This window comes from Culicoides brevitarsis, chromosome 2 (assembly GCF_036172545.1).
Source record: "Culicoides brevitarsis isolate CSIRO-B50_1 chromosome 2, AGI_CSIRO_Cbre_v1, whole genome shotgun sequence".
NCBI lineage: Eukaryota > Metazoa > Arthropoda > Insecta > Diptera > Ceratopogonidae > Culicoides > Culicoides brevitarsis.
The window spans coordinates 14,365,671-14,381,899 of record NC_087086.1 but is presented as its reverse complement, the minus strand read 5'-3'; the positions used below and the strand labels follow the sequence as shown (position 1 = coordinate 14,381,899).

At 28.2% G+C, this 16,229-nt stretch overlaps 3 protein-coding genes across 5 annotated transcripts; 1 reads left to right on the top strand and 2 right to left on the bottom strand.

The window, feature by feature from the left end:
* Nucleotides 1-313: 313 nt before the first annotated feature.
* On the bottom strand, nt 314-5,468 carry LOC134832637 (ATP-dependent RNA helicase me31b). Of its 3 annotated transcripts, none has more exons than XM_063846730.1 (5): nt 5,428-5,468; nt 4,461-4,969; nt 4,299-4,398; nt 2,353-3,379; nt 314-1,386 (listed from the first exon to the last, which is right to left on the bottom strand). In XM_063846730.1, exons 2-5 carry the CDS (start codon nt 4,508-4,510, stop codon nt 1,211-1,213), a joined length of 1,353 nt encoding a protein of 450 aa, XP_063702800.1. In that variant the 5' UTR covers nt 4,511-4,969; nt 5,428-5,468; the 3' UTR covers nt 314-1,210. The 3 variants fall into 3 exon arrangements, with proteins under 3 accessions (XP_063702800.1, XP_063702801.1, XP_063702802.1); XM_063846731.1 differs by having other exon boundaries at nt 4,299-4,377; XM_063846732.1 differs by having other exon boundaries at nt 4,299-4,374.
* A 2,018-nt stretch (nt 5,469-7,486) lies between these two features.
* Nucleotides 7,487-11,415, top strand: LOC134829492 (lysosome-associated membrane glycoprotein 1-like). The gene is made up of 4 exons (XM_063842571.1): nt 7,487-7,688; nt 8,364-8,696; nt 8,948-9,151; nt 10,583-11,415. Exons 1-4 carry the CDS (start codon nt 7,625-7,627, stop codon nt 10,909-10,911), a joined length of 930 nt encoding a protein of 309 aa, XP_063698641.1. The 5' UTR covers nt 7,487-7,624; the 3' UTR covers nt 10,912-11,415.
* Nucleotides 11,416-11,460: 45 nt separating this feature from the next.
* On the bottom strand, nt 11,461-15,724 carry LOC134829491 (ATP-dependent RNA helicase DHX33). The gene is made up of 6 exons (XM_063842570.1): nt 15,419-15,724; nt 14,724-15,347; nt 14,591-14,666; nt 12,892-13,674; nt 12,707-12,835; nt 11,461-11,838 (listed from the first exon to the last, which is right to left on the bottom strand). Exons 1-6 carry the CDS (start codon nt 15,673-15,675, stop codon nt 11,512-11,514), a joined length of 2,196 nt encoding a protein of 731 aa, XP_063698640.1. The 5' UTR covers nt 15,676-15,724; the 3' UTR covers nt 11,461-11,511.
* Nucleotides 15,725-16,229: the final 505 nt, after the last annotated feature.

Below are 16,229 nucleotides of genomic sequence, written 5' to 3'. Positions count from 1 at the left end.
GACAACTTGAATATTTTTTTAAATTTCAGAAATTTGTAATTTTTTGATTTTTTTTTTGTCCTGTTAACATTTTTAGATTATTTTTATTTTATTTTTCATTTTTTCTTCATTTTCCGCCTTTTTCATTAAATCCAAGAACTTTACGGGACAAAAATATTTTTTTTACAATTTTTTTCAAGGGCTTGAACCCGAAAATATATCAAAATAATTACAAATTTCTGAAAAAAAAATATTCATTAATTAATGAGAAAATTCTGATAATAATTTTTTCAGTGTAAAAGTTTTTTTTTATCTTTTAAAAAAGATTTCATTCCATTAAAGTTGATTTTTTTACATAAATCTGTTGGTTTTTTTTATACATTTCACATAATTTTCTTTGTTTATTTCATTTTTTGTTAAAGCATTTTTCGTCTATATACTTTGAAGTACATAATAAGACCATAACCATATGACAAAGTGATCAAAAATTCTAAATTTATTTCCCTCCTTATAATTTATGTACAAATTTTGGTCATTCATCTTGCTCCTTTTCCATTTTTTCTTTAATTATTTATTTTTTTTACAGCTTTGTCAAATAATTACAACGCTATTATGTAAATTTTTGTTTTTTTCGGAGTTCTACAGTTCATGCTTTATTTGTTATTTTATTATTATTGATGTTATTTGCTACAAAAAGTGAGGTAATTTAAAAAAAATTAATAATTTTCATAAAATTCACAAAAATTGTTTGAATCTACTTGTTTTTGAGAAAAATTAAGGAAAAAATTTAACATATTGCTTGTTAATATTAAAAACGGATTTCATACGTAACAAAAAAAAATGTTGAAGAGAAAAGCAACTTTATGACTTATTTTCACAGATTTTCTTCTAGAAAGAGTCCAAATTAATTTTTTACAAATTTTCTTGTTTTTTCTTCAATTTTTCAAGGACTTCTTTCGGTTAATTTTTGTTTTTTTTTTCTTAATATGTGCGACGCACAATTATTTGTAAAGTTCATGTCTTTGATAAAATAATTATGCATTATATATGAGTTATAATAAAAATCTTACATACGTACAGTACAGTGTGGTGTCGCTGTTATCACATTTTTATATGACTGTGATGCGACGCGAAAAATTTACAATCGATGTTGTTATTTTTTTTTACATTATTGACTGTTGTTGTTGTTATAGATGTTGTTGTTGTTGTAATTTTTTGTAGATTTTGACTTTTATTTACTGACGTTGCCTTGCTCCTCTCCATCTTTACTCGAATTGCTGTCGGCATTAGGAACATATAAAGCGGGGTCAATTACTTTTGGTATTGGCTTAATTTCAGTGCCAAGCTCCTTCTCGATACGATGCAGATCAAATCTGTCTTCATAGGTAATTAGATTGATGGCAATACCTGAAAAAATAATAATAAAAAATTTTTATTTAATTTTTGGAATTTCAAACGAAAATTTTGTTCAAATGTGATAAAAATAAGAAATATTTTTTTAAATTAAAAAATAAATAAATTCTAAATTTTTTTATATTAATTTTTAAATAAAAATAAGAAAAAATTAAATTAATTTATTAATTAAACCTATTTTTAATTATAATTTTTTTTTTAATTCATGCAAAAATTTTTTTAAAATTTTTTAAAAAATTATTTTGTTCAAAAAATTTAACCTTTGTTCACTTTTTAAAAAATATTTTTTTTTAATTTTTGGAATATAAATAAGTTTAACGGAAAATTATGTTCAAATATGATTAAAATTGGAAAAAATTAATTTTTAAAAAAATAATAATAAAAAATTCTAAATTTATTTATGATAATTTTTAATCAATAATTCAAATTTTCATTAATTAAAATTTTTAAATATTTAATTTTTAAGTAAATTATTGAAATTTTTTTGTATTTATTTATTTTTGATAAATTCATGCAAAAAATGTTCAAAATTAAAAAAAAATTAGTCAAAATATTTTTATTTTTAATAAATTCGACCGGTTTTTAAAATTTAATTAAATTTTATTTGAAAAAAAAATCAATTATTTTTGAAAAAATAAAATTTTAATTCACCCTTTAATGTTTTAACAATTAAAATGAAAAAATTTAAATAAAAAAATAAAATTTTTTAAAAATAATTTGTATAAAAAAAATATTGAAATTATTTTTTTTAAATTTTAATCACATTTGAAAGAAATTTTATTTTTTAAAAAATTTGAATGTTTTCGTTATGATGAAACGAAAAAATGTCTCGCAAAAGGACACATTTCGTGATTAACATTGAAATTTTTCTCTAGCCTCTCAAAGTGCTCACTTTCTTCGCGGATCAGAAGAATTTGAAATAATATCGAAAGGCAAAAAATAAAAAAAATGCATTCTTACCTAAATGTCCAAAACGTCCTGAGCGACCGATACGATGCAAGTAAGTTTCTGCCATTTTGGGGAAGTCAAAGTTGATAACGACATTCACAGCCTGCACATCGATACCGCGCGTAAACAGATCTGAGCATACCAAGTTGCGACAAAGGCCGCTTCGGAAATCGTGGAAAACGCGATTCCGGTGCGCTTGTGCCATTTTCGCGTGGATGTAGTAGCAGCAGTAGCCGAGCTCGGTGATTTTCTTCGCCAACAGCTCGACACGTTGCGTCGAGTTGCAGAAAATGATCGACTGATTGATTTGCAACTTGGAGAAAAGCGTATTGAGGCAATGGACCTTTTGGCGTTCCTGCACGAACGCATAGTACTGCGTGACGCCCTTCAGCGTGAGCTCCTCCATCAAGTTAATCTCGTACGGGTCCCGCAAGTGCTTTTCCATGAAGTTCTTGACGCTGATGGGGAATGTTGCGGAAAACAACAGAATTTGTCGTTCGCGCGGCAACTTCAAGATAACATGATCCAGCATGCCCTTGAAGTCCTGCGACAACAGCTTGTCGGCCTCGTCGAGCACGAGAATGCGGCAATTTGACATGTTGGCGACATCCTTGTCCATGAGATCGAGAATGCGCCCCGGCGTCGCGATAATTACCTGAACCTTTTGGTAGATCCGCATAATGTCGTCTTTGAGATTGGTGCCGCCCGTGGTGACCATCACGCGGATTTCCATGTGTTTTGCCAGCTCGATGCAGATTTGTGACGTTTGCAGGGCCAATTCGCGCGTCGGCACAATTATGAGGGCCTGTATGTAGTCTTTTGTGGGGTCTACTTGCTCGAGCACGGGGATACTGTAGGCACCTGTTTTGCCGGTGCCGTTTTTGGCACGTGCCAAGATATCGCGACCACCTAAGGCGATGGGGATGGCGGCTTCCTGAATTGGCGACGGCTTTTCCCAGCCCTTTTCGAAAATTCCCATTAGCAGTTCGCGTTTTAGACAAAATTCTTCAAATTCGTTGCCCCGAGTATCTGTCACATCCTGCGGAAAAAAAAATCAAAAATTAATTAAAAATTTATTTTTTAAAAATTATTTAAATTTAATTATTTTTATAAATTTATTAATTATTTTTTTTTTTTTGTAAAAATTATGATTTTTTTTATAAAAATTTATGAAAATATTTTTTTTTATTTTATGAAAATATAGCTTTTAAAATTAATTAATTAAAAAAAATATAAAATAAAAAAATGTAAAAGATTTATTAATTGGAAGACTTTTTGAGAAATTTATGATTTTTTTGCTTCAAAATTTAATTTAATTTAATTTTTTTTAATTCATATAATTCAATTTTTTTATCTTTAAAATTATTTTTAATTTTTTTTCAAATCATAAGATTCGTAAAAATTCATGAAAAAATTGTGAAAATTAATTTTATACATTTATTTTTTTATTTATTTTTTTTTATTTATTTTATTTTTTTAATTTTAATTTTATTAATTTTTTTATTTTATTTTTTTTTATTATTTTATTTAAAATAATTATTTTTAAAAAATTTTTATAAATTTGCAAATTCATAAAAATACTAAGAAAAAATGATAATTTTAATAAATTGATTTGAGAAAAAAATTGAACAATGAAATGAATGATGAAAACTTTTAATTTATTGCGAAATTATGAAATTTTTATCAAATTTGAGATTTTAAAAAAAATTTATTAACTTTTAAAAAAAATTTCATAAATTTTTTAAAATAAATTTTCATAAAATAAAAAATAATTTCATAAAAATTTAAATGTCTTCGTGATGATGAAACGAAAAAATGTCTCGCAAAAGGACACATTTCGTGATTAACATTGAAAAATTTTACTCTAGCCTCTCAAAGTGCTCACTTTCTTCCGTTAACTCGAAGAATTTGAAAAAATATCGAAAGGCTTGACACAATTTTGGGCCAAAAATACTTACACTTGTTTTAATTCTGGTGTCCTTTGGTGGTATCTTGAGTTTGGCTTTCCATCCGGGGTCGTCCATTCTGACTTCGCTACTTGAAAGAATATCAAAGACACTAAATAAATGATTAAGATTAAGAAAAAGGAGGCAGGAAATGCTTTTTGGGAGCTGACTTACTTCAATTTCTGTTTATTGATGTGGTTTGTGTTCATGGTTTCGGTCATCATAATGACTTGGCAGGTTTCACGAAAATTTTGTATATATTTTTAGTACTTTTCCCTTTAATCTATACACTTTTTCTAATATTTTTTATTTATTTTTTTTTATGCAATAAGATTGTGAATGCTATTTTTTGCTTTATTTACACCACTTTTTTTGTATAACTTATTTAAAAAATATTTTTTTTATTTTTAAAGAATGTCTTTATGATAATTTTTTGTATAATGTTTGGTTTATATTTTCATTAATGAAATGTTTTTAATTGTTTTTTTTGTTCTTTGTTTAAAGGTCACTACCCAAAGTAGCAACGCTCTCTTTCAACTGTTTCTTTGTCTGGGCTGACTAACATTTGTTCAGCAATTTTTTTGATAATTTTTTTTTTTTAAATGTGGTCTTCTCTCAATTTCTTTCACTTTGAATATTTCTCTGGTTTTTTCTCTTGATAAAATATCGCTTCTTTAAAAAATCTACAAGTGAAAAAAAGATTTTGACATTACTTGGGTGTCGTTTAGGGAAAAAAGCCGCAAATGAAAGTGATAATTTTGCTAAAAAATAGGGGCAAACACATGGAAAGTCAATGGCTCGCTTTGACATTTGCGGGAATTTTCGGTAGAAAATCATGGAAAAATACTAAAATTTCATTAAAAATAATTTTTAACGAGAATTTTTGGAAATTCAATGCGAAAAAATCGGTAATTTTCCGAAAAAAAGTTTAAAATTTATTTTTCCCACAAACAATGGACGAAGTAGCGACTGCCATATTGGAAATTTTACCGAATGACCGAAGCATAATTTTTTTAATGCGATTTTTCCGATAAACTAACATATTTTGGGGAAATTTTCCACGATGCCTCGATGGACGTGGGACTCGCGGAGAGATTTGGAATATTTTTGGCGATAAATTTCGATTATTTTTCATATTTACCTTGATTTTTTTGGTGACACTTGTCTTCTTTCCTTTAAACGCGTTTCAAATGAGTCGAATTTCGCTTTACTTCCACGTACATTGGTACCGGGCTTTTTTGATGTGTCATTAATTTTTGCCAGTTTTCGTGGGTTTTTTGAATAAATTTTGATTTATTTTGAAATTTAAAGATAAATTTTGAATATTTAAGGAAGAAAAAATTAAAATTTAAAAGGAAAATTGGATGAAAATGATGAAAAATAAATAATTTCAACGGTGAATTTTTGAAAATTTTTTTTGCGACATGGGATTGTTGTGCAACTTTCTGCTAATTCAAGGAGGAGTATGAAAAAGTGAGGCTCGTGACTGGTTTCTGTGGAAATCCATAGTGACTCCATCCTCAGATGAGACGATTGAAAGTGATATGGCGTCATCCATTCACGACGTCGGATGAAATCGGACCCCCACACCCCCCTGAAATCTAAAACTGTCTGAATTTAACGATTTCCGTAATATTTTGGAAAAAAATCCACCCCTGCTTAAGAATTAAGGTTTAAAAATAAGTTTAAATACCATTAAAACTTTAAATGTTGGTCTTATAATTTTTTTCTCTTTCTTTTTTCAAAAATTCAATGGGGTCAAATAAAAAAGTTAAATTTTATTTACATCAAAAATTACTATTTTTGAGCTTTTTTTCAAAAATTTTTTCTTCAGTAAATATTTTTTTATAGAATGGGTTCACATTTTTTTTCAAAATTTTTTGACTGAATTATTTTTGAACAAGAAATATCCGTTTAAAAACTTAAATCCACCCGAGTATTATCGTCGCGCCACCAAATTTCCCAAAAGTCGCAAAAAAAGTGCGACGAAAAAAAGTGCGACTTCACCAATTTCGAACACCTCAAAAAACCGAGTTGCCAGTTATTGACTTAAAAATTTGAATTGATTGTTTACATTTTAAAATACTGAAATTATTAAAGAAATTATCATCAAAATCTTATTTAGATGTTAAATTTATGTCATGAACACCTTTAGGTAGGTTAATTTAATTGCTAAAGAAGTTTAAATTGTGCCCTTCAAAGCGAATAATCAACATTTGAGGGAAATTTGTTTTACTTCTTGACGTGTTTATTTGGCGTTGCCAGCGATCAAATAAGCATCTCTTAGATGCTAAATTAACATCTGAATAAGATTTTGTTATTTTTTTGAGTGGCTCTTTAAAATAATCTTATAAAATTGAACAAAATTATAATCCGATTTTGAGTTGGTTCAAATTGATAATCGTCGCAGTTTTTTTGGCAGATTTCAAAAATTTGCACTTAATGAAATTTTCAACCGAAACGATAATAACATTTTAAGAATTTTTTTTATGTAAAAGTCACAATTTCAATGATTACTCCTCACTTTGAGAGAGACAATAGACATTAAAAGACGTATTTCTTTTACTTTACCAAAAATTAGGTGAGGAATTATCGATAATTATTTTTAAGAATATAATTAAAATTAAGTTTTTAAAAAATAGGTACATGCAAAACAGACGACTTTGTGACTTAAAATTAAAATTCTAAAATTATTCTACATTAAAAACAGGATCCATTTTGTATTTTGGAAATTTCAACCATCTTTAAAATCCCCCATCGTCTCCAATTTTTTTTTTAATTTTCCTTTGAAATGTTCTATATTTATTTTAGGATAAAATAACAAATGCAAAAACAAAAACCATAAAAATTAGAAAATGAATAATATTTAATTTAAATATTACCTATACAAATAAAAATTGACTTAAAATTTGCCATTTTATACGAAAAAGTATTTCAAAAAATTTTTTTTAATATTACCCCATTTTGAATAAAAAAATATTTTTGGAACAAAAACTTCAAAAAAAAAAAATTGAAACGGTCTAATTTTAAATTAAATAAAAATTTTTAAAAGCATAAAGTTTGATTATTTTTGAAAAATTTCAAACCAAAAATCTTAAATAAAGACCCCCTTTCCCCCTCCTAAACTTTCAACGCCGTAAATGAATGACGCCATATAACATCATCACTTTCGATCGTCTCACTTGAGGACCGAGAGAAAAATTTTTTTAGAAGAATAGAGAATTTGAAGGAGGAAGGTTCTCTCGTTAGAAACAAAAATTACACAATTTTTCGTGGAAGCCATTAATTAGTGTTAAATTCCCTTGCTGCAACACAAAACAAATCAAAAGGCATCAAGGATGTTAAAATATAAGCAAATTGTGATTTTAAGTGCTGTCGTTCTACTATGCGGACAAGCAATTTGTGAGTAAATTTTTTTTTATCTCCATTTTTGCTGCGTAATTCTACTTAATTACAGCGGCTTAACGAAAATTAAACGAATTTTTTTTCGCTACTTGACTATTTAACCGAAATTTCAAGTAGCAATAAATTAATTGAGGGAATTTTATGCGGGACGACGACGACAAAATGGTGTCCCTTTGTCTATTTTTCTAATTCGCTTCCAGAATTTTCGTTTAAAATTTATGAAAAAATGACTTTTCTGCATGCAAAAATGTGAATTTCTTTATCGCTTGAGCTTTTTAAGCCAGATAATCAAGTGCTCGAAGGCGAGGCGATATTGTTATCTTTCAACTTTATGATTTTTTTTGTAAAAAAAAAATAATTTCTATTTGAGGGGAGTATTTTCGATAAATTACGAGTCGAGGTTCTTCCTTCATAGGAAAAAAAAGTAATCTTTCTAATCTCTGAGCTACTTTAGTCATTGATGGTATCATCATCGCGACACTAAATAATAATAATAAATGCCGTAACGACCGACGACGTCAAAAAAATAAACATTCCCATTCAGTTTAATTGAATTATCAACAATAAGATAATTTGACGACGACGTAAAAGGCAGCTTTTGACACTTTTTTTTGTGATTTCACGCGAACAGGCAACTGACCTTTCTCATTTTTTTGTGATTTTTTCCCGTAGGTGAGGATGTGTTGCCTGAAAAGAAACACACAACAACGACGCCAAAGCCCGAAACAACCACGGAAGTCGATCCGACGTCATCGAGCGATGTCCCAACCACAACTTCTTCGACGGTAGCTCCAACCACGACGACACCTACGACGACTGAAAAGCCTTCAACGACAACTGCATCGACGACAACCCCGACGCCGGCTCCTCCATCGACAACTCCCAAACCGGGCCCCATGCCAAAGCCCCAAACCGGCTCGTGGTTCTTCACTGACGCCAAAACGAACCAAACTTGTGTCATCGTTCAAATGGCCATCCAGCTGAAATTCAACTACACCAACACCGGTAAGCTAGAAAAAAATTTAAAATTTCTCAATGATGAGTCAACTTGTTTGTTTGTTCGTGCAATGTGTGATTAAGTGTCGTTTTGAGGTTGAACAAGAGGAAAAATAACAAAGAATCTTCTTACAACAACAAAATCGACGAATATGACTTATCAGTATAAATGTTTGTCGAGTCTGCAAAAGGCTATCAGATTGCAATTCATGCGGTTTCGATGATTCATAATTTCTTTTTTTTTCTCTTTTTTTTTGTAGAAAACAAAGTCGTAGAAACAACTCACAACATTCCAGTGAACGGATCTCGCGTTTTGGAGGGATCTTGCACAAATACCACGCAAATGATCAAGATCGAGACGAACGAGAATTGTACATTCAGTCTTACTTTCCTCAAGGAAAAGGAGTCTTTTGAGTTGTCAGACATGATGTTTGTTCTTGATGGAACTGCGATGGGTGCTAAAGGTGAGTTTTCTATTTTTTTTTTTTTTTTTTGAAAAATACGTGATTTATAACATTTTTGGAGTTAAAAAATTTCATAAAATTATTTTTTTTAATTTTCAAACAATTTTCAAAAAAAAAAATTAATTTCGGAACATTATTTTGAGATAAAAATTCAAAAATTAATTTTTAAAAATTAAATTACGAGTTTTTTACAAAAAATTATTAAAAATTTTAAATTTTTTATTAAAAAAATTAAAATGAATTTAAAAATAGTTAAAAATCGGAAAATTAAAAAATTATTTCAAAATTTAAAGACCTGAAATTTTAAAATTATTAAAAGAAATTGATAAAAAATTAATTTTGTTGAGAACCAATCTGAAGTATGTATTTTGAAAATTTAAAAAAAAAAAATTCAGAAAAATATTTTTAAAAAATATTTATTTTTTTAAAGTTTTTAATTAATTAAGGCCGCTCCAAATTTTTTCTATGTTTTTTCCCCTGCCCCATTTCAAATGCCGAAAATACAGTGGGGCAAAATAAAAAAAAAAAGTTAAAAATTTCATCAAAATTGACCATTTTAAAGTTTTTTGTTAAATTTTAGTTCAAGATTTTAAAAATGTTTTAAAATTTTAATTTTCAAAATTTTTTTATTTCAAAAAAATTTTAACAAAAAATTTCGTCTCAATAAATTATTAAAAATATTTGAAAAAAATAAAAATTTTCAAATTTTTAAATTTTTAAATATTAATTTTTTTAAAGTTTTGTACCAAATCTTGAAAAAATACCAAAAAAGACCAAAAAATTATTTTTAATGAAAAAACTTTTAAATTTTTTCATTTTTATGAAAAAAATTTCAAAATTTTTTTTTTATTTTGCCCCCCCCCATTTTTTGGGACAAAAACATCAAAAAAATTTGGAACGGCCTAAATAGAAATTAATTACATATTAAAACTTTTCATTAATTTTTTTTTATTTTTTTTATTTAAAATATGAAAGTAAAAATTTCATCTTTTAAATTTGTTCACTAATATGAAGCAAAAAATCCACAGAAAATTTCATGAGACGTTAAAACAAATTAAAATTTTATTTTTTTTTAATATTCAATACACAAATAAAATAATAAGATTATTTTTAAAATTATAAAAATTTTATAAAAGATTTTAGAAAATTATTTAAAATATTTAGTCGATTTTTGGTTCAAAAATTAAAGATAAATTAATTTAGAACTGTAAAAATAACTCAAAAATCATAAAAATTATTTCAAAAATTTTTAAAATAGTTTTTTCTACTAAATTTGACTAATTTTGAAACTTTTCGATCCAAAATTTTGCAATATTTTTAAAATCTTTTGAAATTTCATAATTTTTTTTCTCCAAATTTGTTCATTTTATCACAAAAAATCAACTTTCAACCTCAAAACTAATAAAATTTCCCAAAAATTCTTCATTTCAGATCCCCAAATCACCATTCACTACACAAACAAAACCTTCGTAACGCCAATTACCCGTTCTTACTACTGCACAAAGGAGCAAACTATCTTCGCCAATGACACAGCAGCTGCAACACCCGCCCAAATTGTCCTGTCTCACGTCCAATTGGAAGCTTTCCACACAAAAACCGCACACGAATTTTCCTCCGCCAAGGATTGCGATGCCATGGAAACGCCCGATATTGTCCCAATTGCCGTCGGAATCTCGTTGGCTGCTTTGGTTGTCGTCGTTTTGATCGCTTACTTGGTGGCTCGTCATCGATCGCAGGCACGCGGTTACATGAGCATGTAAATGTCTCGAATTCTGTGTGTGCTCGTATCAAAAAAAAAAAAAAAAAAACATGAAGAAGGCTGAGAAGTTAATTTTTTTCATTTCATTTTCTTATTTTTTTGGATAAGGAACAAAAAAAACAAAAAAAAATTGAGAAATTATATTTAAAAAAAAAATTGTATGATGATGATAACCGAAAAGTCTGAGTCGATGAGAAATTTATCTCTTCGTGAATTTTTTGCTTGAACGCGTTTCACTTTTTGTAAAAGTTCAATGAGATTTTTTTGATTAAATTCAAACGTTTAAATGTCACTTTACTTGTCACAACCTTCAATTTCCGTAAAATTCAATGTAAACAAAGCAATTTTTAATAAAAGTAAATTTTACTACTTCGAAACAGGAAAAAAATCAATTAGGCGTAAAATAAAGCAGAAAAAAACGTGATTTATAAAAAAAATTAATGATAGCATTAAAATATCAGAAAAAAAAGATCTTTGTAAATTTATTAAGATTTACCTGAAAAATTAATAAAAATAAAAAAAAATTGATTTAAAATTTAATTTTTTTTTCTTTGAAAGTCATTCAGTTTTATTTTAAATAGTACAAAAAAAAATAATTTCCTTAAAATCTAAACAAATTTGAACTGGCACCCGATAAATTGCCGTTTGATTTGCTGCTGTTGCCATTCGCTAAACTCGCATTTCGCACTAATTTTGGGAGGAATTCTGTGATCCATTCGGGCTCGAGAGCTGTTACCGTGCGAACGTACGTTCTTCCGGTCGAAACTAATTCAGAGAAGAGAATCAACTTGGGTTTTTCCTTATCACAGAACACGCTGGATGGGTGGATTTTGACACGTTGGCGATTTGTGGAGATGGTTATGTAGTGATTGTCGGATTGGAGTTCCGCGATGTTGTTGAAGAGACCCGTGATGAGGCATTTGCGGACCTGGAAAAAAATTTAAAGGGAGGAAAATTTAGTTTTTTGTGAAATTTTGACTTTTTATAATATTTTTTTTTTTATTCAAAAGTTCTAAATTTGAAGAAAAATTTTATTTCAAACAAAAATTTTGTTTAATTTTTTTTTTAATTTTTTAATTTACTTTAATTTTTTATTTTCTGTTTAAATTTTTTTTTCAAAAATTTATTTTCTCCATTGAAAAATTGAAAATTTAAAAATTTAAATTTAAATTAAAAATAAAAAAAATTGTTAGAATTTAAAAAAAAAAGTTCGGTTCAAAAAAATTTTACAATTTGAATAATTTTTTTAAACAAAAAAAAATTTAAACAAAAAAAAAAATAATAAATTTTTTTTTAATTATTTTATCTGACAAAAATCAAGCTGCTAAGAATTTTTAAAAATAAAATAAAAAAAAATTTTTTCATTTTTTTTATAATTTTTTTTTATCTGAAATTTTTAGTGGTTGAAAATTAAAAATAAATTTTAGATAAAAAAAAAATAGAATTCCTCAAAAACTTTTAAAAAACAATTTAAAAAAAAAAATCGTAAAATTTTGAGGCATTTTTAATTTTTTATATTCTTTTTATTTCATAATTTCATAAAAAAAAATTAAATTTATTATTTTAAATAATATTTATTTTTTATTTTTTAAAAAATATTTTTTTTTTAAATTTAAGCAAAATATGTAAGAATTTTTTTAAATGAATTAAAAATTTATTCTACTTTGAAAATAAAAAAAAATATTTTCTCAAAAAAAAAAAATAAATAAATTTCGAGCGAGCTTGAATATTTTAAAGACCTTTAATTGTACAAATCCTTAAACAATAAAGAAAATTATTTTTAAAAAATTACTTACAGCATCGGTATCTGATCCACAACTACTTGCTGGCATGCCCAATCGATGACAAATTTCACTTAATTGCTGTTTGACTTGCTTCGCATATTCCAGCGATTTATTATTAAAAAAATTATCACGACACCAATTCTACAAAAAAATAAAATTTAATATTTTCCTGACATTTTTCAATAAATTTCACTCACATTCGTCTTTTCCGTCTGCAAATAAGCCCTAAATATCCGTAAAAGCGTGATGTGATCGCCTTGCTTGTCCTCAAACATCGCATGTCTCTCCCTTGCCAACTCCTTCTTGTCATTCGGATAAACGAAGACATTTTCCGACGACAACACCGAAATAATATTCAACATCTCCTCGACACAATTGAACGCCGACGATGCCAACAAAATTTTCGAGTATTGCGGATCCAGCGGAAATTTGCACATTTTTTTGCCCAAATCTGTCAGTTGTGGCTTCAATAATTCATTAACGGCTCCCAAATTCAGCAGTTGTCGCACCGCACTTTTGACCCCTTCCATCGGCGGACAATCGATAAAGTCAAATTTTTCGTATTCAATGTCCATGTTGAGAAGTTGCAGCGCGACGGAGGCTAAATTGCAGCGTTTTATCTCGGGAATTGTGGATTTGGCGAGGGATTCGTATTCGTTGAGGGTGTAGGCGCGATAACAAAAGCCGTCGGATTCACGTCCTGCGCGACCAGCACGTTGCAAGGCTTGCGCTTTGGAGACACGAGCAACTTTGAGGGTGTCGATGCCGGTGACGGGGTCATGGGTGCGCATTTTTACCATGCCCGAGTCGATGACGTACTTGATGCCGGGTATCGTGAGGGAGGTTTCCGCGATGTTGGTTGAAAGGATGACTTTGCGGGTGTTTGGCAGCGATTGCACGAAGACTTCCATCTGTTTGCGGTACGGCAGGGCAGCGTAAAGGGGAAATGGGCGGATTCGGGGACCATCCAAGGAGTTTGTCTGGAAGAAAATTCAAATTTTTAAGGTAAATATAATTTTTTAAAAAAAATTTAAATTATTTTTGAATCTTAAAATGTTAGAAGATGATACAAAAAAAAATTAAAATTAAAAAAAAATATTTTTTTTAAATTAATTTAATATTTTAAAATAAATTTTAGACTTTTATGGAAAAATTTTTAAAGAATAAATATTTAAAATATTTTTTTTAGTATTTTTTTTTTAATTTGCAATTTAAAAAAAAAAAAAATCGAAATACAAAATTTATGTCCTTTTGAATTAAATTCAGACCAAAACTACCAAAAATGTTACAAAAAATATTATTTTTAACTGACTTATGATGTTTTGTAGCCAGTTTTCGTATTTTTTTATCCCAAATTTCGTAAAATTAATATTTTATTTATTCATTTAAATAGATTTCTTAAATTTTCTAAAAAAAAAAATAAGAAAAAATATGTAAATTTACTGAAATTTTACTTGATAAGCTCAATAAAAAAGAAAAAAAATTACATTTTTAAGAATTTTTTTGGAGAAATGTTAAATATCTTGTGTATGAAGTCAAAAATGCAAGAAAATGTTGAATTTTTGACATAATTTGAGCAATTTTCGTTTTTAGATGATCAAAATCTCCCTTAAAATTTATTTGAAACTCAATATTTTGTAACTTTTTTTTTTTAATTTTTAACAAAAAATTATGAATTTTCGAAAAAAAAAATTTTCCTTCTTAATTTTTCAAATTTATGCTCAAAACCATGAAAAATCTTCGAAATTCTGTTGAAAATTAAACTTTTTTTTTGCTCTGAGGCTCAAAATTAGATATTCTTTCTTTCTAACTTTTTAATTTTTTTTTTAAAACCAAAAATTTTTCAACTCTCGTAATGCCCAAAGTTCATTTTATACAAAAAATGTGAAAACTTACACTTGAAATCTGTTTAATTGTATTGACCATCGCATCAATTTCATCTTGTCCGGTAAGAAAAACCAAAAAATCTTCACTAAAAAAGAAATTTTTGCATTAAAAATTTATTTTCATCACACTTTCAGCGACTTACTTTTCCGGCGCACTCTTGTGCAAGTCAAATATTGTCTGCAAACAGGTACTAACGTAGTCAGATTGCGGCTGCTTGATGTGCATAAACCGAATATTGTGTGTCCTGCCTTCCAAATACAGCACCGGACAATTATTAAAGTACTCGGAAAAGTGATCGACATCCATTGTCGCACTCATGATAATTATTTTCAGCGGCGGAATATTCGAGGAACTATTTCTCCGGGCTCTTTGTGCTTCTTTGACGATCCCGAAGAGAATATCGGTGTTAATTGTGCGTTCATGTGCCTCATCCAGGATAATTACGCGATAATTTCGCAACATTTTGTCGCCAAGTGCTTCGCGCAACAACGAACCATCCGTGAGAAATTTAATTTTTGTCTTTTCCGACGTGCAATCCTCGAAACGGACTTTGTACCCGACCACGGAGCCAATTTCGGTGATCATTTCGGCAGCAACGCGTTTCGACACCGATATCGCAGCGACACGACGAGGTTGTGTAATGCCAATCAATCCGTCGTCCGACATTCCCATTTCGTGTAAAAATTGAGGTATTTGTGTTGTTTTCCCAGATCCCGTTTCCCCGAGAATTATTACCGTGTGACGACATTCAATCTCCTGAATTAATCTAAAAAAAAAAAATCGAAAAAACATCGAGGTCACCATGTGGGAAAAAACAAATCAAAAAACGAGACTTACTGGTCCTTGACATTGTAAACTGGAAGAGCTCGTCGTTGTTCCTGCAGCGATTTGCCGGTGATGGGTCTGTCAAGGCGGAATTTTTTGGCTCCGTTGCTGCCTCCGTTCTCGCCGAAGGATTTTCTCTTGAGGCTCAGGAGTTTCCCGTTGCCATTGTGATTGTTTTCGTTCGAATTGTTGCCTTGGGCATTGAAGGTGTGTCGAAAGGGCGTCGCAGAGTTGCCATTTTTGCTCGTAATGTTGTATTTGGAATCCATTGTGGCACGGATTTGCGGTAAATTAAAAAAAAATATTGGAGCTCGCACTATTGTTTTTTCATTTTAAAAAGTCGCCAGATGGCGCTGCAAGCACGTTGTCAACATCCTGGTTGGAGCCACCAAAGCGGATGTGCGGCAAAAATTGGAACTAATTTCGAGACGAATGAAATTGATAAGGTGTAATTAACGGTTGGTTTTTGGCGGTTTTTAATAAAAAAAATATTATTTTACAATATTTTATTATTTTAAAATAAAATTGAATTATTTTTTTTTTTAATTTTTAAAATATTTTCTTATTTTATTATTAAAATTTTAAAAAAATATATAATTTTAAAATTAATTTTATAAATTAAAATAACTTTTTTTTATTAAAAAATTTTATATTTTTTTCATAAAAAAATGATTATTTTACATTTTTAATTATTATTAAAAAAAATAATAATAATTAAATAAATAATAAAATAATATAGGTTTAAATAATTTAAATTTTTAAACCTCAAAATTAAGATAGTTTTTCTATAAAATTTTCATTAAAAAAAATTAATAAAATAAAT

Coding starts and splice junctions, on each gene's coding strand:
- LOC134829492 (XM_063842571.1), top strand. CDS start 7,625: ATGTTAAAATATAAGCAAATTGTGATTTTAAGTGCTGTCGTTCTACTA. Junction 7,689..8,363: donor ACTATGCGGACAAGCAATTT/GTGAGTAAATTT, acceptor TTTTTCCCGTAG/GTGAGGATGTGTTGCCTGAA. Junction 8,697..8,947: donor ATTCAACTACACCAACACCG/GTAAGCTAGAAA, acceptor TTTTTTTTGTAG/AAAACAAAGTCGTAGAAACA.
- LOC134829491 (XM_063842570.1), bottom strand. CDS start 15,675: ATGGATTCCAAATACAACATTACGAGCAAAAATGGCAACTCTGCGACG. Junction 15,348..15,418: donor GTTTACAATGTCAAGGACCA/GTAAGTCTCGTT, acceptor TTTTTTTTTTAG/ATTAATTCAGGAGATTGAAT. Junction 11,839..12,706: donor GTGGATCAGATACCGATGCT/GTAAGTAATTTT, acceptor ATTTTTTTCCAG/GTCCGCAAATGCCTCATCAC.
- LOC134832637 (XM_063846730.1), bottom strand. CDS start 4,510: ATGATGACCGAAACCATGAACACAAACCACATCAATAAACAGAAATTG. Junction 4,399..4,460: donor ATCAATAAACAGAAATTGAA/GTAAGTCAGCTC, acceptor TCATTTATTTAG/TGTCTTTGATATTCTTTCAA. Junction 1,387..2,352: donor AGGACGTTTTGGACATTTAG/GTAAGAATGCAT, acceptor TTATTTTTTCAG/GTATTGCCATCAATCTAATT.